At 40.3% G+C, this 22,602-nt stretch overlaps 1 protein-coding gene across 1 annotated transcript in view; it reads left to right on the forward strand.

The window, feature by feature from the left end:
* Positions 1–22,602, forward strand: part of LOC122789096 (myosin-4-like) — a 232,205-nt gene that overhangs the window by 57,755 nt on the left and 151,848 nt on the right. The window contains exons 9-12 of the mRNA XM_044056296.1: positions 10,823–10,886; positions 10,983–11,081; positions 11,198–11,301; positions 12,719–12,857. Coding sequence (XP_043912231.1) covers positions 10,823–10,886; positions 10,983–11,081; positions 11,198–11,301; positions 12,719–12,857 — 406 coding nt within the window. The remainder of the gene's footprint in view (positions 1–10,822; positions 10,887–10,982; positions 11,082–11,197; positions 11,302–12,718; positions 12,858–22,602) is intronic.

The raw sequence follows: 22,602 nt of genomic DNA on the forward strand, positions 1-22,602 counted from the left end.
TCACCAAGCTAAAAAAAATTAATTTGTTTCATAAATTCAGAAAGATTAATTATGCATTTTTATCACTTGTCAAGCAATGGTCATCAGAATGAGTAAAGAGAATGCTGTATGCTATGACAAACTTCATCTTGGATTTTTGTAATGAGCGATGCCGAAATATGTTTGTATTGTTACTAAATAATGTAGACTGGGCAATGTATTTCAGAAGGTGATCCAAGAATTGCTCCACCTACTAGTCTCCAACTTATAACTCACCGAGGACTCAGTTCTGTGAGTTAAACAACTCTGGATTCAACCTACCAAACAAGCTTAAAAATATGTGTTCCATAAGCAGAGCAAGTCCCTCACCCCATAGATTTATACATACCATCTCTGCAGTCATACAAACATGAAGGGGAGAAATCTCTAAAAGCAAAGGAATTATTGTCAGTGCACTTAGAAAATGCATCAGAGCAAATTTTATTTAAAAAAGTGATACAAATTCAGTGCTGGGTCCTCAGGGATTTGGCACATGAGAAAGTAAAAGTTTGTAGCTGAGGATGCACTTTGCATAAAAAGTAGCTAATGTAAAACACAAGGGATTCTATGGTAAGTGGGTAGCAGGCTACTATTACATTTAACAGGCTACTCTTTGAAGGTTGTTGTGGCCGAGGTGCTAAGACAAGTCAGTGTAATAAATTTTACTGTGGAACTGAATCCTACTGTCGTTTTTTGGACTATTTTGCTGGTTTTGCTGTTGGTTGTAATTTTACTGTTTCATTTAAATCTGTATCAAATTATACACCTTGATGCATTAGAGGCCTATTTTAGGAGCATGTGTACTCACACCTATCCTTTCACACGCCAAAGATAACTGCCATCCTACAATCTATGATTTAGGTAAATTATAACCCCTGTGGTCTTTTAAGTGTGCCCTTCATTGGTCAGCAAAAACATTTGCTGACAAATCCATAACTACACCACAACTCCTGAAATCTCACTTATGTCTTAAACATCTATTTTTGGTTTTATGCAAGTCAGATGGAAGAAAAACAAGAAATGTGGATAATGTTGGGCACCCAACACCCAGGAGTGTTTTTCATTTTTGTCAGAAATAAAAAACAGTGCTCATCTGTAATGAAAACAATGCTGTATAATTTGATGCCAACACAAGATCCAAGTAGTGTTTCCCTTCCTGTGTCACTATTTTCTAGTAAAAGATGGAGTTCTCCATCATACTTAACCACATTTCATGGGGCAAGTTGTTAGCACAATGGATTAGGCTAACAAACTGCTTTCTGTGGTACAAGGTTTGGTTCTCTCAGCCTTCATTTACCTACTGTGTGAACTTGAGCAAACTACTTAACTAGATGGTGCTTTGGGGGAACTGGTCTAGGATCCTCAATAGTCTTCTACAAGTGAGATATAAGTCATTTGGGTCAAAGCAGTTCTTTTATAAATACTATATCCTGAAAAGTGTTTCCCTTCTGAGAAAAGGATTATCTCCCATCAAAGAGTGATACACTGAATTATTCAAATTTTCATTAGTGTATTGAGTATTCTGTGAGATATGAGAAGGTTGCAGGCCTTACAGATATTTTATATTTTCATTTGTTAATAAACTGTCATTTTGTTAATGGGACACAAAAAAAAGAGTCTCAGTGGGTTCTGTTCAAGCAGCTTTATTTTATACAAACATCACTATAGAGACTTAATGACCATAACTTATGTAACTAATAACCAAACTAACAACTATGATTATGCATGCTCTCTTTCTGACTGCTTATTCAAAAGGGCACTTAGGGATTGCATGTGGCTAGAACTGATATGTGCATGTACAACCTCGCACGCTTCTTAAAGATATAGATGCTTGTACTATGATATACACAAATGAAACCAACTTTAACTCTACTGCATCTATTCAGGGGGGACCCAGGAGCACAATATGGTTAACAGACATGTACACAGTCACATAGTGGGCAAACAGAAATGGAAGGATTTAAACCCAGACCTTCACGATGCATTTCATAACCTTAAAAGCCTTGTACCAAATTGTCATACCAATTAGATGTTACTGCCCACCTAGAGACATCCTCATTTACAATCCATATATGTGTGTCTTCCAACCATGAGTTCCTCATGTGTTTAAGTATACTTTTACAGTGGGTAAGTGTATGTATGAAAACTAAAATATGACTGATATAATGTAGGTGACAGAATCAGATATTAAGTATTATTTCTGACATGGAATAACCCTTGTGCCAAAAAGTTAACATTTTTTAAGATATTAAAACCACATTTCTTTACAGATTTCAAACATTACTGATACTACTGCTGTATTTATGGTGCTAGCCAGAGAAATATGTATTTTAAAGCTGCACATTTAAATATTACAAAATGAAAAGTTAAGGCATGCAGTCAGTTGTATGGCTTAAAGTGATTGAACTCTGACCTTTGATGAGGTGTAGCTGCTGGAAAAGCTGGCATGGGGAAGTGCAATTTGAGAGATGAGTGCTGGCTTTTCCACATTTACCAGGAGGTTCTGCATTTGGGCCACTGCAATGTCTGCACTTGCCTATGTGGTACATAATACCATGAACTGTGGGGGCCTGCATGTGTGGATATATACATGAATACTACAATGAAAAAACATTTTGGATGCCATGGCACAGGATCATGGGTGCATGTCTAAAATGCACCCCCCCCAAAATTAAAGACAAAAGCAATGTTATATACAAAGCAAACATTTTGCCACTCTGACATAGTCTGTTGCATTTCAGGCTATAAATGTTAGAGAGAATGTCTGTGTAGTGCAGTTGGTAAAACAACTGTTTACGAACCTAAAATTGATGGAGTCTAGTCCCAGGTAGGGGACTGCCATCATATATGAAACATGGCTGCATAAGTACTAGGAAGCTTTACTGAAAGGATATGCTATTCTTTAGATAGAACATTAAACTGAGGTCCCTTCTGTCAGTTCTAGTGCTATATGCTGGGTTTCTGGGTAGAAGTAGAACTTAAACCATTTTTCAGTAAAAAAAAGGGATGCACCAGTGTCCTGGCTGATAATCTATTCCTAAAAAATTGGTTCATGCGAATTTCATGCTTTGTTTGAGTGAGGACATGCATACTGGCTGCCAGCACATATTCATTTACTTCACCGGTCTTAAGAACTGTGCATATAAAGCACTTTGTGATAAGAAAAGTGCTATATAAATAATATTTGTTTTGTTTGACCAATACTTGAATTAAAATGTCTGAACACATTAAAAGATGCAACAGTAAAAGAAAATGGGGTATAGTCATACAGTGTTGCAACAGAACAAATCCAGCTTTGCTCCGGGCATACTTGGCACCCTATGTTCTGTATTGGTCTCACCTATTTTAAGTGAATGTTAATATATCCTGCAGTCATCTTACTAATATGTGAATATTAAACAACAATTTATTTATTTATTTTATTTTACATGTGTTAACTGGGGGTGTCTGACTCAGCCGAAAAGGACCTTTTTCAGCAGAGGCCCAGGGAGAAAAGCTCCACACAGAAAAATTACAAATACATTTAGACATGATCAGTATACACACAAATTACAAAAGACATGTTTTACAGTGGTATTCAGTACATCAACAGTTACAGTGGAGAGAACAAACAAAAAAATATTAATTAAAAAATAAAAGTACTTAATAGATTTGTGGTATACAGCTGAAATTTGGAACATAGGTAGAATACATACATAGTACACAGGTACAGTACATACATTGTAGATTAGCCAGTATTTGTGAGAATAGTTTTCAATCTTAATCAAGCACTCTAGGTTTAGTATGTGTACCTTATCCGCTTTCACTAGCCTGGGGAGCAATCATGGCACTGCCAACTTTGCTTGAGATGTTGCCTGATGAGGTCTTTAACAGAGGCTTTGGATGATGTGCTTTGAATGCTAGTGGGGACAGAGTTCCATTTTTAGCCACTGAACTACTATATAGTGCATCTCCAAAGCTATTGTAGCTGTTGGTGACTTCTAGTAGTAGTTTGCTTGATGATCTAAGAGGCCTTTTGGCTGAGTGATGTTGTACTAGGTTTTTGAGGGCAGGACACTTATTGGGGAGGTAATAGATAGAATGACAGAGGCAGAGCTGATTGTAGGTTAGGGGGTTGGGCAGTTCAAGCCAGTGGAGCTGTCTCAAAGCAGTACAGTGATGAGTTCTATATGAGCAATTTGCAGCAAAGCAGGCAATTCTGTTATAGCAGGCTTCCATTTTGCTTAGTTCAGTTTTGTTGAGATTAGTCAGAATGGGAGATGCATAAAGTAGTGTGGTTAGAAGTTGGGAGCGAGCAATGCCTGATCTTGTGTTGTTGGTAAGACATGGTTTGATACGGTAGAGTGATCCCAGTTTGGCATGTACGTTTTTAATAGTTAAGTTGAGATGACTATCAAATTTTAGGTGGGAATCTATGGTTATTCCCAGTAGCTTAGCCTGTGCCACTGGAGCGATTGGAGTAGCATTTGTGGAGTAGATAGTGAACTGACTGTTATTAGTGTTTTTGTTAGAACTGGTTATAGTCATAAGCTGAGTTTTCTTTGGATTGAGGATAAGTTGGGCTTTGGTTAGGTAGTTTTCAACGTCAGAGAATGCTAGTTGAGTTGTTTGCAGGAGGGTGGGAATGTTTTGTTCAGCACAGATTAAGGTAGTGTCATAGGTTCAGAGGTTCATAGGTTGGTACTAGGCTATCAGCCCTAGGGCCTATACAAGCCAAGCCATAACAATTCCCTGGCTATTTCTTCCCACACTATTTACTTCCCTGGACCCCTGTCTAGCATACTGAATTATAGATGCATGCTGTGTGGAGGTATGGAGGTCATTTGTGAAGATTATGAATAGTAGTGGTCTTAAGATAGAACCCCGTGGGACTCCTATAGTTATGGGCAGCTGAGGAGAGAGAGAATTTTCCCATTTCACAGCTTGATACCTGTCAGTTAAGTAGCTTTGGAACCAGGTAAGAGTGGAATTTGATAGATGATATTAGTTTAGTTTGTTTAGCAGGATTTGGTGTGAGACTGCATCAAATGCTTTGGATATATCCAAAAAAGAGTTGACACCTGCAGACCTTCATTTTTGAGACGGTTTATTGTGTCTGTGAAGCAGAGGAGGGCTGTAGTGGTACTATTGGCAGGTCTGAAACCATGCTGAGTAAAAAATCTAAAAAGGAATCCATCCTTGACTGGGTCCTAACTAGCAACTCCACATTGTACCCCCAAGCAGGCAGTCTCCCAGACACCTTAAGTGACCACAACATATTATACAATTCCTCCCCTAAAATGTTGTAAATCCCTCACTATACTAACGGAAAAAGGTCCGGTCACCCGGACTTTTTCCGTTAGTATAAAACACTGTCTCGCTATGTTAAAAGAGTTTAACATAGCGACACAGGTTTAAAAAAAGCAACGGAGATCTCCGTTGCTTTTTAAAGCTGTCTCGCTATGTTAAACTCCTTTACCATAGCGACAGTGTAAAAAACGGAGATCTTGCGATCTCCGTTTTTTTAAAGCTGTTCGCTATATTAAATGGGTTTAACTTAGCGAGACAGCTTTAAAATAAGCAACAGAGATATCCGTTGCTTATTTTAAAGCTATCTCGCTATGTTAAACCCATTTAACATAGCAAAACAGTAAAAAGCAACGGAGATCTTGCGATCTCCGTTTTTAAACTGTCTCGCTATGTTAAATGGGTTTAACATAGCGAGACAGCTTTAAAATAAGCAACGGATATCTCCGTGGCTTATTTTAAAGCTGTCTCTAAGTTAAACCCATTTAATATAGCGAGACAGTTTAAAAAGCAACGGAGATTGCAAGATCTCCGCTATTTTTACTGTGTCGCTATGGTAAAGGAGTTTAACATAGCGAGACAGTTTTAAAAAGCAACAGATCTCCGTTGCTTTTTTAAATGTGTCGCTATGTTAAACTCTTTTAACATAGCGAAACAGTGTTTTATACTAATGGAAAAAGTCCGGGTGACCGGACCTTTTTCCGTTAGTATATTGAGGGATTTACAACGGGCACGCTGGTTGGGCTGGCCAATCAGCGTGCACGTTTTAGGGGAGGAATTGTATAATATGTTGTGGTCACTTAAGGTGTCTGGGAGACTGCCTGCGTGGGGGTACAATGTGGAGTTGTTAGTTAGGACCCAGTCAAGGATGGATTCCTTTTTAGATTTTTTATCCCATCTAGTTGGAATTTGGACTAGCTGCTGGTAGCCACTGAGATTTATTAGATTACTTAGTAGTTCTGATATGCAGGTGAACCAATCTAGGTTGAAATCCCCCAGAATAAGGGTTTCTTGTGAATATGTGGAAGAACATCAGGATAAGAAGTCTTCAAGGCTAGCAGGTGTATTACCAGGTGGAATATAGATCACAATTGTGGTGTTGACCTTTTTAGGGTGAAGTTGAAGTTGTGAGATAAGTATGTCCCAATTATTGGGGGAGGGGTAGGAGTTTGGTAATTGACGTACAGTTAAGTTGGACTTATACAGTAAGGCAGTTCCACCCCCTTTACGAAGTGGTCTGTCTTGTCTAATGATATTGTAGCCGGTAGGGAGAACTTCTGAGTTAGCTATGTTTTTATTTAGCTAGGTTTCTGTTAAAGCAACTATGTCTTGGGAGTAGTGTGCTATTGTGGCCTGGAGTTCAGGTATTTTATTTTTGATACTTCTAATATTAATATTTAGCATTAAAAGATGGTTGGTTTTGCTGCAGTTGTTAATTTGCCCAGGGATGAAGATAGTGGGGGTGTTATGTTCTGACATTTGTGTTGGAGCAGTTTGTGTTGAACAGGATGGATTTGGGCTTGGGTTGGGGTGGATATCCCCACTTATGGTGAACCCGGTGTTAAAATGGTGATACAGATGTTGGAGTTTGGTGAGGAGTGTGAGAAAGTATTGTTTTTTTGGAGTAGGAATGAGAGCATACTTGTTTAGTTCTGAATTGGTCCGTTATGTAGTTCTTGAACAATTGTGGACAGATATTATTATAATGTGTGGTGTCTGTATATGAGAGTGCATAATGTAGTGTTATGCTACTAAGTTTAGAGATAATGCTAGAGTGATAACTTGTGGTGTTATAAAGAATTATGAGAAGACAGACTAGACTTAGTTGTGTGATAGTCATGGTTATAAAGTTTAAGATGGTACTAGGTGGGGGTCTGAATAGGAATTATAGGGTTGCACTATATGTGGATGGGTAAGTAGTGTGGGTGATGTAAAAATGCCTAATGGGAATAAGAGTGATTGGGAGTATTTGTGAAGCAAGTTGGTGTGGTATAATGTGATCTGACTTTAGGAGCTGTGATTGGTGGAAGTGATGGGAGGGTGAGCTGTGGGTGTGGCTGTGATTACTATAAATGTAGAGGCAGTAGGGGCAGGAGGGAATAGGGGGCAGGGCAGGGGAGTGGAGAGAGCCCGAGCATTAGCGATGGCGAATGGAGCGGGGCAGAGCCCACCAAGACAAGAGTAAAAAGTAAGTATTACTTTACAAATCTGAACACTTTAAACAAATTCCTGAGGTCTAATGGCTTACCATCAAGCAGAATGCAATTGTTGAATAGCACTTGTGTCCTGGTGGGAGACTAGAAATTTAAAGATGGCTCCATGCTCAGCAGGATTCTAATATAGACTTAGTATTGGGGGAGGGAGATAGCACAAGGTGTGCAAACCAGGTGGAATGCAAAGAAACCATAGAGGCAATCAGTGGAAAACAATCAGTGAAGGCCTCAGAGGGGGTAAGTAATAATTCAAACTACCTGTAAAGTGAAGAAGAGAAGAGACAGCAAACTTTATTAAGGTTGGGAGTGTGTCTTTACATTGACTTGCTGATTAGTAACCAGTTTGTGCACAGATTAGAGTAGGGAGATACATTAGCAATGAAGGGGAATGTATAGAGATGCAAATAAACAGGTGGGCCTCCAAGTGATACAAACTAAGGCAGAAAGCACTGAGAGGGCTGCTTGATGGTTAATTTAGTCACAGGGATCTGAATTAAATGTATACTGTCTGTTAGACAGTTAGGATTACTGCACTAGCTGGGGGGGGGGGGCACAAGGCTACAACAGTTATTTTTATTAGCAAGCTGAGAACTACTAAGAAATACTGCTAATGTAATAGTGTCACTCTCATAAAAAATACAAGTAGAATGCCTGGGTGGACTGGCCCTGCTCTTGAGACTCAAAATGTATATCCTTGTTTAGTTTTGCAGTACTGATTCCTTCTTATACTGTATGGGTGGAGTGGTAGCCACAGACTGCATATTTGCTTGAGTGTGCTCCTGCTCTTGAGGCTCAAAATGTATATCCTTGTTTATTTTTGCAGTACTGATTCCTTCTTGTACTGTATGGGTGGAGTGGTAGCCGCAGACTGCAAATTTGCTTGAGTGTGCTCAGCAAGCAGAATGCAATTGCTGAAAAGCACTTGTGTCCTGGTGGGAGACTACAAATTTAAATAATAGACAGTGGATGAGGAGAAAAAGAGACCAAAGGAAACTACAAGTGCATCTTTTCCACATTAAATTCTCCTGGCATGAATACAAAAAAAAACAATTATTAATGCCACATTAGGATTAAACACATGAAACACCACACGATCTAAAAATGGGCTAAAATTCAAATTAGAAAATCAATGTTCAGTACCACTGTGATTAAAGGGTAAAGGGATAAAGGCCCGACCGCAGTCTAGATGATACTGGTTCTAATTAGTGTCTAGGCCATCTGAGATTCTGGCACTGGCATCCTGTAGGGGACGGCATACACTCAGATGTGCCTTGCTGTCAGTGGAGGTGAGGAAGTGGTGGGGGTATAGTCTTAGGGAAGTGGTTGCAGAGGCTGAATTGCCACAGGGGTAGGATGATAAGTCAGTTTGCCCCATAGGTTCACAGGTTCATAGGCTGGTACTAGGCTATCAGCCCTAGGGCCAATACAAGCCTAGCCATAACAATTCCCTGGCTATTTCTTCCCACACTACTTACTTCCCTGGACCCCTGTCTAGCAGGGTGACTGACGTGATCCCCGGGATGAATTTCCTTTCTCCCATCCAGTGTCAAGGTTACTTTTGAAAAGGGCCAAAGAGGCGCTCTGCTTAACATGTATGGGCAGTCTATTCCAGAGTCTGGTGAGTCTCTGGGTCAGGAACCTATCCCTCCAGCATGTTTTGTTTATCGTGATGACAAGGCTTCGATCCCTGGAAAGTGTGGCTCTGAAGGATTGGGATTTCTTTAAGAGTAGCATGTCCAACAGCTCTGGGTTTGACATGGCCTTGTATGTTAAGCAGAGATCGCCTCTGAGTAGACGATATGCGACAGAGTATAGCTGGAGTTTTTTAAGGCAGTCAGCATACGGCATCTGCTTTAGGCCTGTGATTCTTTTAGTGAGGTATTTCTGCGGCCTTTCCAGTTGTTGTAGATGTCTTGAGAAGTACATGCCAAATGGGGCATTGTACTCTATAATGGGTCTAATGAGGGATGAGTACAGTGGGACAATGACCTCCTTTTTTCTGGATGAAAAGCCGTTAGAGATGAGATGTGCCACATAGAAGGATTTCCTGACTGTTGTGGTGATGTGGTTATCAAAGGTGAGACCACTGTCCAACTGTGTCCCTAAGTCTCTTATCACACTTTCAATGTTTAGTGTACTGCCACCTATGTGGTAATTCATTAGTACATGTTTTTTCCCAAAGGGGATAACTATACATTTCTTGGCATTGAGCTTGAGCCGATGGCTCTGGCACCAAGCAGCTGTTTCTGTAAGGCTCTTTTGTAGAGTATCCACATCATTTAGGGATTCAATAATGGCTCCCAGTTTGCAGTCATCTGTGAACTTTGTTAGTCAGAGTCCCTCAGTGTTGGCCTGTACTTCAGAGAAGTAGATGCCAAACAAGAGTGGTCTCAGGACTGACACCGAGGTACTCCACTTGTCACTTGTCTAGAGCTGGATTTGGAGTCGGCTACTTTTACAGTGTGGGTTCCATCTGTCCCATGATGTTAGAATAGCAAATGTGGGGTGGGGAGTTAGGGTATACAAAGGGAAAAAGATTCCCAAACAGCAGTGTAATGCTGCCTCAGGATACTTGATCTCCTTATTGGCACCGGATATGTGTTGGGATTAGCCCAGGGAAGGCTATTGTTGATCCAGTAAGCAAGGATAGGATATGTGAATTTGCCAGTGGTCAGTTACAGAGAGCCAAAACAACCCCAGAAAAGTGAGTGTAATTAGGCCAGCGCTACAGACAGCAACTACAGCTTATACAAGGGTTAGGACTGTGTTTATTAAAGGCACGTAATTAAGATTTTAAGCATTTACCTATAAAAAAGAAAACAAATTGGGCCAGATTTAGTAAGTGTCGTCACTAAGTGTACATTAAGTGTACATGATCTGTATTCAACAAAATCCCTACCACGTTTTTGTGCTGTCTATTCACTCTTAAGTGTACATGTAGCCTACACTTTGTGGTAACCTTTATGTACCCCCCTCAATATTTAAGGCTGAAAGAAAATCAGTAGGAAAACTAAAATTAAGAGGAAAAAGGTGTGAGTTATGCTTCTGTTGTCTATTCACTCAGAATGGTGTCCACTTAGTGTAGGTGTTACTGAATCTGACCCAAAGTATTCAGAATCCTGAATTTATTAAGACAGACTAAGTGCAAGCCTACCTGATCTGTAAAACTGATGCCTGTAGTTAATGTGCTAATCAGTATTATTTAATGCTGTAAATAACAAGAGTATTAAGCGTTGGTGTGTTAGTTAATGGTATTTAATAGGTTAGCTAACAGTGTCATATGTTTGCAATTTGTTCTCCTTAAGGGTAAATTTATCCGAATACACTTTGGAACTACAGGAAAGCTGGCATCTGCAGATATTGAAGCCTGTAAGTTGTTAACATAAAACAACAGCTTAAATTATTGTTGTACATTTAACAATGAAAAAATAAAGTGTTTTATTTTCAAAATTTTTGTTCTAACAGATCTTCTAGAAAAATCTAGAGTAACATTCCAGCTGTCCGCAGAAAGAAGCTACCACATCTTCTACCAGATTACAAGTAATCATAAGCCAGAGCTGATAGGTAACTTCAAAATCAATATTAACTGCTGTTTGCTTTAAGTTTTTTTTTTTTCATTCCCTATGCTTGAAAAGAGACAGCCATTCACATTTATTTAATTTTCAAAACTATATTTGCAGAGCTTCTTCTGATTACAACTAACCCATATGACTATCCATTCGTCAGCCAAGGTGAAATTACAGTGCCTAGTATTGATGACAAAGAGGAATTAATGGCAACAGATGTAAGTACAGTAGCTCTAACTAATCTGATTTGATATGAAGAAAGGATGGTTTAAAAAAAATTAAGAACCTAGAAATTCCCGTATAGTAACAAATTACAAATCATTGGCTATATTTTCATACTATAGATGTTTAAGTGCTGTGCTACAGATTTACCTGTAGGATTTCATATTTGTGGAGGCTGACAGTTTTAGCTGCCACAACTGCTGGACATGCTATGCCTGGTTGCTCAAGACATCGTCTCTCTATAGCTCTGCCACAGACAAGCAGACATCAGGTAAAATATATCAGGAAGAAGTATATAATTTCATCACATCCTGCAAAATGAAGATTCAGTTAAGCAGACCATTGTGGGTGTTCTGCTTCTGAGATTGGAGATGTTTTTGTGAAGGCTGCTCACTCTTGTAGTACACATCTGCAGAGACAGTGCTATGACCCCACATATGAGTCCAAGTGGCTTGTGCCATCCCCAGAAAAAATGCTTACATTTCATTTCATCCTCTGAGTCAATGTTTTATAGTGTCTGACTGTGGTACTATATACCAAGATGTTACATACTATACTGAATGAGATGAATGCAAATCAGAAAGCTAAGTATAACAAAATTGTTTTATCAAGGGGTATTTGTAGCTGTGAATTGTAAAATTCCTGTTTTTCCACATAAGTACTAGCTTTTGAGGAAACTAGAATTCTAGATGCCCACCCCATGTGCATATAGTCTTTGTGTTTTTTCACTTATTTGTTCATCCATGTAAGATAAGATCTAAAAATGCTATGGGGTGCTCCTGGCTCTCCTTTGTTGGGCTACCCTGGTACTAATTTAACATTCTAGCATCTCTGTGATGTGTCGTCACACATAAATCAAAAGCCAGATTTTTTTTGTTCAGTCAATTCAGAATACTGCAGCTTCAGTCAAAGACCGAATGTCATTTTCTAAGAAGTGTGGCATTTTTCTGTTGGCAATGTGATGAATCTGAATATGTGTATGTGTGTCTATGCATTTCTAGTGGGTTGGGTAATGCAGATGAAAATTTGTATGCAACTGTCATATAAATGAAGACACAAAGTATAGCAAATTAGATACTTTCTGATACTTGAACCACAAGCCAAGGAAATAAAAGTTCTGCAAGTTTAGAAGTTCCCTTGCATGCATTAATTGCACAGCAATAAATGTTATAAGAATGTCCGACCCTGGGGGAATCTCTGCATATAGTGGTACTTATGTACTATTACAGTCGTAGCAGTCTGTATGCAAGTAATACCACAATCATGTTAAACAATTAATATCTGATGAAATATTAATTCACTAAGATTACATTTTATCTATATTAGAGTGTTTGTGTAAGAATTGGTAGTGAAGATATGTAGCTGTATCAGCCAGTAAACACACTAACAGCATTTTTTCTTACATTTACACAGAGTGCAATTGACATCCTTGGTTTCATCCCAGAGGAAAAGGCTAGCATCTATAAACTGACAGGTGCAGTAATGCATTTTGGGAACCTGAAGTTTAAGCAGAGGCCACGGGAAGAGCAAGCTGAACCAGATGGAACAGAAGGTAGTACACAACAATGAAAAGAATAACCGTTGTAATGTTTTCATTATCTTCCTCTTTCCCGTATAAAACAGATCAGTCAGTCAATCAGTTCAGTTCATTAGTACTAGGCTAATTGCCCTTGTGAGCCATTTTAAGCCTAGCCAGTTACCTAATGTAAGAATCAAACCCAGCACCTTGTGTCTGCAAGGTAAACAGCTTAACCATTATGCCAACCTCCCACCCTATAGATTGAATCATTGGTGGTACCTTGATCATGATTCGCATACATGGATGAGTAAGAATACTGGAGTTAAAAAATCTGCTCTTTTTTGTGAGAGACTTTAGCTTGGCCAAGCGGTACATTGTCTTGGAAAGAATTCAGAATTATGGTTTGCTGTGTCTGCTTAAGATAAGTACACTTCTAGACTGGTATTTAGACAGAAAAATAAAGACACTCATACAGAGGGGCACCATTTGTACTGAAAGAGGCCTAAAATCTATTTTGGTCCTGCTTGTTACTTTTCAGCAATAGACAAATTGCACACTGGTAGCACAGGCTAAAACTAGGTAAATATTTTTATATTTCTAAGATGTAGCTGTTACTCTGTATAGTGATAATATGGAATGACAGAGTACTTACAGCATGCTAGACAGAAGCTAGTGTATTTAGGGGATTGCAGAACTGCATTAGGTAATGTCTGATTCCGTTCCAGTTACCCAGGTACTATGAAAAATATGTTACATTAGAATTGTGCATTACAGAATTCACACCAGTTGTGAAACAAGAGTACCAAAGGGTACCAGGCTAAATAGCACTACATTAGTAACATAATAAATGCTAAACTAAATGCTAATCACTAATGTGCAGTTTTGGGGGTTATCCAGGAAACCTCAAGACTTCACTATTTTGGTAATTTCTGTTTTGTGTGTGTGAATGAGTGTGTGTGTGTGTGTGTGTGTGTGTGTGTGTGTGTGTGTGTGTGTGTGTGTGTGTGTGTGTGTGTGTGTGATGAATTTATTCAAATTGTGTTTTGGTTGACATCTGTTTTGTCCCAAGCAGATGGGAAACAGATGCGTGAGACTGCACACTTTTCAGGGAATATGCCCTTTCACTAATATTATGTCATCTTGGAGTTAGTGTATATAATTAGCAGGGGGTATGGGGGACACTGGGGGATTTGTCCTAGAAAACAAAATATTTTACAAGTTTGTTGAGTGATTCCGGTGGACTGTGATTGTTGCTCTGTGACCTGATAACAGATCCAATGGAATTTCATTAGACAGCTGCCATATTATACGATACTGTACTGCACTATAGTATACTATACTACACTACACTATACATTCAATGGCATATTATAGATCTCAGCCTATGATAATGCTGTCTAGAAGTTCTGAATGTCACTTTATAACTGTTTAAGGTTCACACAACACAAGTTGTGATGCCCCTGCACTGGCCCAGTAATCAAGGAGCCTCAATCCTCACCACTAGCAACAGTGAGGGATGTACACAATGGAAGGATGAGAAGTACACACACAGTAAAGTGGAATTTCCCTTAAGAGTAATCAGAAATCACAGTCATTCTGGGGCTGGTTTCTCCCTCTTTCGCCAGCTCCCCAATAAGACTCCCCACTGGCACAGCTATAGGATTATGATCTCAGCCAAGTGGTCAAGCCAAAACCTCCAGCACCCTCTCTGTCCAACCAGTGCTTTGCGTCCCTTCCCACGTAACTGACACACACACACTTTGAGATTTGATTTATACACACACACACACACACACACACACACACACACACACACACACACACACACACACACACACACACACACACACCTGGGAAAGGCTGGCACAGGTTTACTAGCTATGCCCTTTCTGCCCAGCCTATAAGGTAGTTATCACTGCACCAGCCAACTCTTTATCAGCTATTATAAGGCCCTTACAAAGGGTGTCCAATCCTACTGTGTAATGTTACTATTATCCAAATGGTAGTTTTGACCAAGACTTGCAAGGCTATTTAGGAGTGGCCTGTACAGTGTCACCAAATAGATCACAAATATCAGCCATAAAGATAGGTTGAAATATATTTAATAATAAATAATAAAAGAACAAGACAATACTCAAACACAGTTCAGAGTTCAAAATCATAGGACATATTTTAAAACAACATTGCAGGACAGTCTCAAATAAATACAGAAAACATCTAAACTAACCTTTAGTACATTCTTATCTATATCTAAAAGATATACTATGCCCTGAATCTTACTTACAAGGCAGGCAAGTGCAGATGTGACGATGAGTGAATGTTCTTGCTAGGTGCAAGGCAAAATACAAAATGCAAAGTCTCTCTGACAGAGTTCTTAAATCAATATCAAATATTACTGCTGGGTTAGCTTGGATGACATCACTCTTTGTCACCTGACTTCATTTCCCAGGCTAAACAGAAACTTAACATCTCTGTGTTAGAAATACATATCTCTCACATGTGCAGCTGCTAGGAAATCATAAAGCAATAAACAGTTTTTTACATTTTAAATGTAGTTACTTCTCTCCAAGACAATGGAAAAAAAAAACTTTTAGCTCTAGACATCCTGTCTCCTTGCTGCACTGAAACTAACTTTTATAACATATTGTAAAGCACTTAATTTCAACTTATTTTCTTGATGTTTTGTAAGTTAATCTTCTGTGTTCCAGCAGGGTATGCTGTGGATACATTCTTGAAGCTCAATACATAATATACAGTTCTGTAAACATATCAATACTCACAAATGGCATATAATTATTTATAAAATTCCAGATAGCTGGGCTGGTAGTGTCACACAAGTCTTTAAAAAATAAAACCAAAGTGTTGTCACCAGAGAAATGCACATAAAAGTGCAATTTATTTAAGAAGTAGTGCTTTTGTTCCTAAACTTCACAGAATTTCATCACAAAAATGAGTTGCCATTAAAAATCAATTAAATACATACCACTGATCATCATGTGTTCAAAATCCTCCAGTCAAAAACCTTCATTATTACTGTATTAAAATGCTGGGTGGCCATGGTGGTGCAGCATTTAGCGTTGCTGCCTCACAGCAAGAGGTTCTCCAGTTCGATCCTTGGCTGAGGTGCCTTCTGTGTGGAGTCTGCATGTTCTCCCTGTGGTCGTGTGGGTTTCCTCTGGGTGTTCCAGTTTCCTCCCACATCCCAAAGACATGCTGTAGGTGCATTGGACACTCTAAATTGGTCCCAGGTGTGAGTGCATGCATGTGTGTGCCTTCTGTTGAAGGTTGGGTGCCAGGCTGGCAACTCGACACTGTAAAACTCCACTGCCAATCATGAGCAGACAGGTGATCTCCTGTGGTGACCCCTAACCAGGAAAAGCCAAAAGAAGAAGATTACTGTATTAAAATGCTAACCATAATCATAATAGCATAAACATAAACTTAAAAAAAAATCACATAAAAGCATTTTTTGCAATACGATAAAAAGCAGTTTACAAATATTATGTACAAATTACATTCGGAAGTTTTAGTGCATCAAGAACAGACATCTTATCATTTATTCCTGAAACCCTGGTGCCACCCAGTAGGAGACTGTAATACCAAAAGACTGGTATACTGTAAACAGTGTTTATCATGCCCAGCCTTTTTCATTGGTAAGATGAAAAAAGCTTTGAAAAAGAGGATCTACCAGCATGTGTACACTATTACAAAAGAGTGATAGTGCAAATGCTTTGTGCAGACAAGCTAAGATTTGTGGGAGCTTTAGAAAGTTTGTATTCTTTATTTTTGTGAAGGTACCATTATTTTATAGAGGTGGCAATTGGAAGCTGTATTTAGAGGCAAAGTAATTACATGGACAGCTCCTATCAGAAGCCACTAGTGCTCCAGGAATAACTGATAGGTTCACTGATAGATTACAGATTAGTACTAGGCTATCTCCTCACATGGGTCATTTTAAGCGTAGCCAGTTTTTCCATGTGAGAATCAGACTTTGCACCTTGTGTTTGTAAGGTAAACACCTTAACCATTATGGCAACTAAGGTGTCTGCTAGGAAACTGTTAATGCTAAGGAAAGCTAGGTTATTAATTTACTTTGCCAAAGTTTCCTTTAAAGAAGTCACAAGGTTAGGGCAAAAGCCATTTTGGCTTATTGTGTTGATGCATTAAAATTTATATTACAGACCTTTCAGGGTTCAAGAGTTATACCAAGGTTTAAAAATTTAGGATGTTAAAACTTTATTCCTTGAAGTCACCCTTCAGTTGTAGATGTGGGTGGTCAACCTGTAATGAAATATGGTTACTGAAAGATTTTCATGTTCAAGCCCTACACAAAGTTTCTCATGTTTCATATGGGTTAACACTAGTCCTAATTTGTGGTTATCCTCTTTTATCTAGCAACTACACCTATGGCCTTCAACACATGTCCACCACCATTTCTAGCAGTTCTTAATCTGACAGCCAACATCATGCCCATGTGGTACACAGATAAGCATGGACACACTTAGTCCTACAAGGCAGTAACAGATTTTTTTTTGTGGGATCTGGTTATATTTCTCAGTCCTTAGCTGAGGGCTATGCAGCTGTCCTAAGGATCAGCACATCTTGGCACACCCCTAAAATCAAACAGATGATCAGCATCATGAAAAACAATCACACCTGAAGATGTTTGCTCTTCTAATGTTGGATTGGAGAGTCTTGAAAAAAGATTTCTATGCATTCTAGAGCTGTGGCCATTTACCAAAGTTTTGATGCAATCAAAGGATGCTTTTACAAAACTATCGACATGGTTCCCACTTTATGGGTTCCTTTCCATTCATCATAGGTTCATAGTTTCATAGGTTGATACTAGGCTATCTGCCCTAGGGCATTTATAAGCCTAGCCAGAGTATGTTTGGCTTTCGCCACCCTTTTAGATTAGTTGACTGTGCCTCTGTATAGTAGGTCACAGAAGGTAGCCCTTTTAAGGTTTGTTCACTGTACCTCTGTCAAGCAGCGACACAGAAGAGATCCCAGGGGTAAACTTACGATCTCCCATCCATTCGTCAAGATTTCTCTTGAAGAGAGTCAGTGAAGGGCTCTGCCTGACATGGATTGGGATTTTGTTCCAGAGTGAGGGGAGCCTCTGGGATATGAATCTGTCCCTCCAGCATATCCTATTTATTTCTGTGCTGAGGTTCAGGTCCCTGGAGCATGTAGCTCTAAGGGATTTAGATTTCCTGAGGTGAAGCATGTCCATTAATTCTGGGTTGGACATGGCTTTATACGTCAGACACAGATCACCGCTGAGTAGGCGGTATGCAACTGAGTAGAGCTGGAGTTTCTTTAGCCAAACTGCATAGGGCATCTGTTTGAGCCCCTTGATCCTCTTGGTGAGATACTTTTGGGGTCTTTCCAGTTGCTGAAGGTGTCGGGTAAGGTACATTTCAAACGGGGCATTGTACTCAATTATGGGCCTGATAAGTGATGAGTAGAGGGGCACAATGACCTCTCTTGATCTAGATGTGAACCCTTTCATGATAAGGTGGGCTATATAGAAGGTCTTTCTAACCACTTTGACAACATGATTGTCAAAGGAGAGATTGCTATCTACTTGGGTCCCCAAGTCCCTAATTACTTCTTCCATACTTAATGGATTACCACCTATGTGGTAATTTGTGGGTACTTTGTTTTTTCCAAAGGGGATGACTATGCACTTTTTGGCATTTAGCTTTAGGCCATGACTCTGGCACCAGTTATCCGTCTCTGTGAGATCCTTTTGGAGGATGCTTATGTCAATCAGAGAGTCGATTATAGCACCCAGTTTGCAGTCATCTGCGAACTTGGTCAGCCATAGTCCACCCGTGTTAGCCTGTACCTCGGAGAAATATATACCAAACAAGAGAGGTCCCAGGACTGAGCCTTGTGGGACACCACTTGTAACTGGTTTAGAGTCTGACATGGCACCTGCTATTCTGACCATGTGGGTTCTATCCCTGAGCCAGTTTGCAACCCATCTTGTGACATAGGGGTTGATATTTAAGCTGGTGAGCTTATTTATGATGCCCGAGTCGGGTATTGTGTCAAAGGCCTTTGCGAGGTCCAGGTAGGCTGTGTGGACTATTTCCCTTCATCTATGGCTTTGGTAACTGTTTCAAAGAAGTCGACCAGGTTCAAGAGGCAAGATCTGCCCTTAACAAAGCTGAGTTGGGTAGGATCCAGTGTCCGAAGGTTCCCAATGTCTTTGTTTATGATTTCCATGATGATACGTTCCATAGCTTTGCAGACCAGGCTAGTCAGGCTTATAGGGCGATAGTTTCCAGGGTCTGTTGTGGCACCACCTTTGTGGAGTGGGACCACTGTTGCTGGTACGCCATTCCTTGGGAATATATCCTGTAGTAAGGCTGAGATTGAATAGTGACTTTATATGAGGGTTTAGTTCTTCTTGGAGCTCGTGCAAGATGCAGCCCGGGACACCGTCTGGTCCCATTGATGCTGTGTTTTTAGCTTTGGAGAGGCCAGCTCTCACCTGTGCATCTGTGATCTCAGGAAGGCTACACTCTGTTGGGATGGACATTTGCTCTTTTGGGGGGGAAGGGGGGGAGAAGTTTGCACTGAACTTTTCTGCCAGGATGTTGGCAATGTCTGTGGGTTCAGTGAATTTTTTGTCATTTTGCACTAACTTAGGGCATATCTGGGAGTTGCCTCCCAGGTTTCTGACATAACTAAAGAAGGCCTTGTGATTATCTTTAGTGTCTTGTGCAATTTTTCTTTCAAAGCTGGCCTTAGAAGATTTCATGAGGGATCGTAGTTTCTTGCTAGTACTGATCAGTGACGCCTTCCCCTTTTGGGATTTTGCTTTGTCATGTAGTAGCTTTCTCCTTCTGTTGTATAGCTTATTTATGGCTGGGGTCCACCAGGCAGGTCTCCTGCCTTTGGAGGAGTGAGTCTTGGTTTTATTTGGGATAGCATGCTCCATGCATTCTTGTAGGTGTCCATAGAATGCTTTTGTAAAGGATTCTGCATTTTGGGCCGTATTGTCCACTGGCCTGGGGGCTTTGAAGGATTCCACCTCAGTTTTGAGAAGTGTGAAGTTTGCTTTTCAGAAGTTCTTCACCGTGGTTTCCTTGGCTAGGGGTGGGGATGGACTATGGATGTCCAGTGAGATATGTTTATGGTCTGATCTTACCAATGAGGGGTATACCTCTGGTGTGGAACATAGTGACCCCATGTTGGTGATGACCAGATCCAGTATGTTTTCCCCTCTTGTGGGAGTGGTGACCAGTTGTTCCATAGCATTTGAGTTTATAAATTATAGGAACTGTTGGGCGAGGGTGTTTGGGCTTGAGTAGTTTTCCCAATCGATGTTTGGGTAGTTGAAGTCACCCAATATAATAGTGTTTGGAGAGACCTTCATATTCTCCAATGTTCTCAGGAAAGCCAAGTGAGGTTCCTGTGTTTGGGAGGGTGGTCTGTAGCAGGCTACAAACTGAAAGGCAGTTTTGCCCAATGTTAGTTGCACATGGATGGTCTCCGAAGCTTTGTGCAGTGCCACTAGCCTGGAGGTCTGGGTATCTTTGATAAATATGGATACTCCCCCTCCTTTTGTGGTTCAGTCCGAGTTTTGGGGCCGGAAAGCATGGTATGAAGTATAGCCTGGTAGTGCTGGGGTGCTCTCGGGAGCCTTGAACCAGGTTTCTGTTACTGCACAGATATCGAAATTCTCCATACCGAGGAGAGTCTCGAGTGCATGCATCTTGAGGTTTAGACTTCTGGTGTTGAGCAGCATTACCCTTAGATTGTTTTTCTTTGTGTTGTCTATGGGGGTGGGTTTGTCTTTTGAGCCTTGCCTGAAAAACGCTCTATGAGGGAGGCAAAAGCCTTAGCCAGTATTTGAAAACCCAGGGATGACAGGTGCAAGCCATCCCTAGTGAAGCAACGTGGCTTGTCGAGCATGTCATCCCAGGCTGACAGACACTGGATCCCCTTTGAATGACACCAATACTTTAGCCAATTGTTAAAATTGATCATTTTGTCTTTATACTGTGCAATCATTCTTGGTGAGGGTAAGATGCTACTCAAGGTCAGGGTCATACCGGCCTGGGCTACATGATCAAAGAGCTCCTGTACATCTTGTTTCATGTAGTCCAGGAAGGTACATCTCAGGTCATTCACACCAGCATGGACAATGATGGAGTCATACTTGTACTTGCTTTGGAGTGACCCGAGTGCTTGTGTTATGTGGCGGATCCTGGCACCCGATAGGCAGCTTACAGTGACCTTCTCCTTGTTCAACCTGGTGAGTGGGACATCAGTGTGTCTGACAATAGAGTCACCTATTACAAGTGTATTAGGTGTGTTGTTTAGCCTTAAGGGCTGTGACTGTGTGGCACACTGACTTTGTGAGCTTTGTGCTACGTGGATATTGTTTCCTGGTAGGTATTGCTTGGATGTCTGCTTTGGTGGTCTCTGCTGCTTAGGCAGATTTTTATTTAGAGCCACCGAGTATGTTTTTGTGTGTTTATGTGTTTGGTTTGCTGATGCGATAGGTCTATGTGAGACTGGATTTGTGGTGTGTGTAGTTACCTTCTCCTCCTGACAGGCTGTACCAGTACTGGGTTGAGAGAGCTTAGACTCCAGTTTGGCTATATAGTTGCATCTCTCACATATATTTGAGCTTGCTGGGAGGAGGAGAGGGTGGTCTGTATACATAAGGCAGTTGTAACATTGTCTCAAGATTCCCAGATTCACCAGCTGGACTGGAGAGTAAACTCGAAACTGACTTTTGGGCATGCCTGAATAATATAGGGAACTACTGATTGACTGATGAGAAAAAAACAATAGGGAGCAAGTGCTTTGAAGGAGTATAAGAGGATGTAGTGCTTTAGTTTGTGTTTACCTATGAGATTACTTATACGAGCAAGTGCAGGGCTTTAGAATGAGAACAGAGTGCTTAATTTGAGATTTAGAGCAGTTCTAAGGGAAAAAGTGAAGAGTACACTTTGTGGAGCCAGGAATAGTTTAAGCATGTTTAAGCATGTTTAAGCGGCGCTGCCCAACGCTGCTCTGTGTGCAAGACCACGCCAAAAGAGGGTTGCAGGGTTTTAAGAGATAGAGATCAAGGAGTTTAGAATTGACCCAAAATGGCCAATAAAACTACTGCTTCTAGGCAGTAACCACTCCTACAGGGACAGGCAGGCTGTTCAGTGTTAACCACTGCCACTGGTGAACACAGAGACTTCCCTTTAGTCCAAGCAAGCACTGGCCTCCAAGAAACTTACAAACAGTTCAGAACAGCAAATCTGTAACTGAACTTTCTTAAATTTCAGAAAGTGGGAAAAAAGCAAGATTTTTTTTTTTTGTTTTGTTTTTTGTTTTAGTTTAAAGGCAGCAGAGATACACAAGTAGCAAAATAATCACAACAGTGCAATAAATGACCCCATACTTGAGTGCTAGGCCAAAGTCAGGTAAAATGCAGTTTTAAGAGAAAAAAACGATTTTAAATTAAGCACAACACAGGAAATGCAGTAAACAGGCTCTAGATGTGTTCTAAATACTGTTTCTAATACAGATATAAACTTTAGCAAGCTGGAAAACACCAAAAAGTAGGCGGCAAAGCAGTAATTCTTAACAAAAAAGCAGAAGAAAATACTTAAAATCTCAAAAGTGGCTCCTTTCTCCTCTCAGCATTTTCTCCCCTTGGTAGGTGCTTCAGCAACAACTAACAAGCCTGGAAAGACACCAAAACCACGAGGCAGCAGGGTTTTAAGAGATAGAGATCAAGGAGTTTAGAATTGACCCA

The sequence above is a fragment of the Protopterus annectens genome, chromosome 14.part0 (assembly GCF_019279795.1).
Source record: "Protopterus annectens isolate FY-2018-M chromosome 14.part0, PAN1.0, whole genome shotgun sequence".
NCBI lineage: Eukaryota > Metazoa > Chordata > Ceratodontiformes > Protopteridae > Protopterus > Protopterus annectens.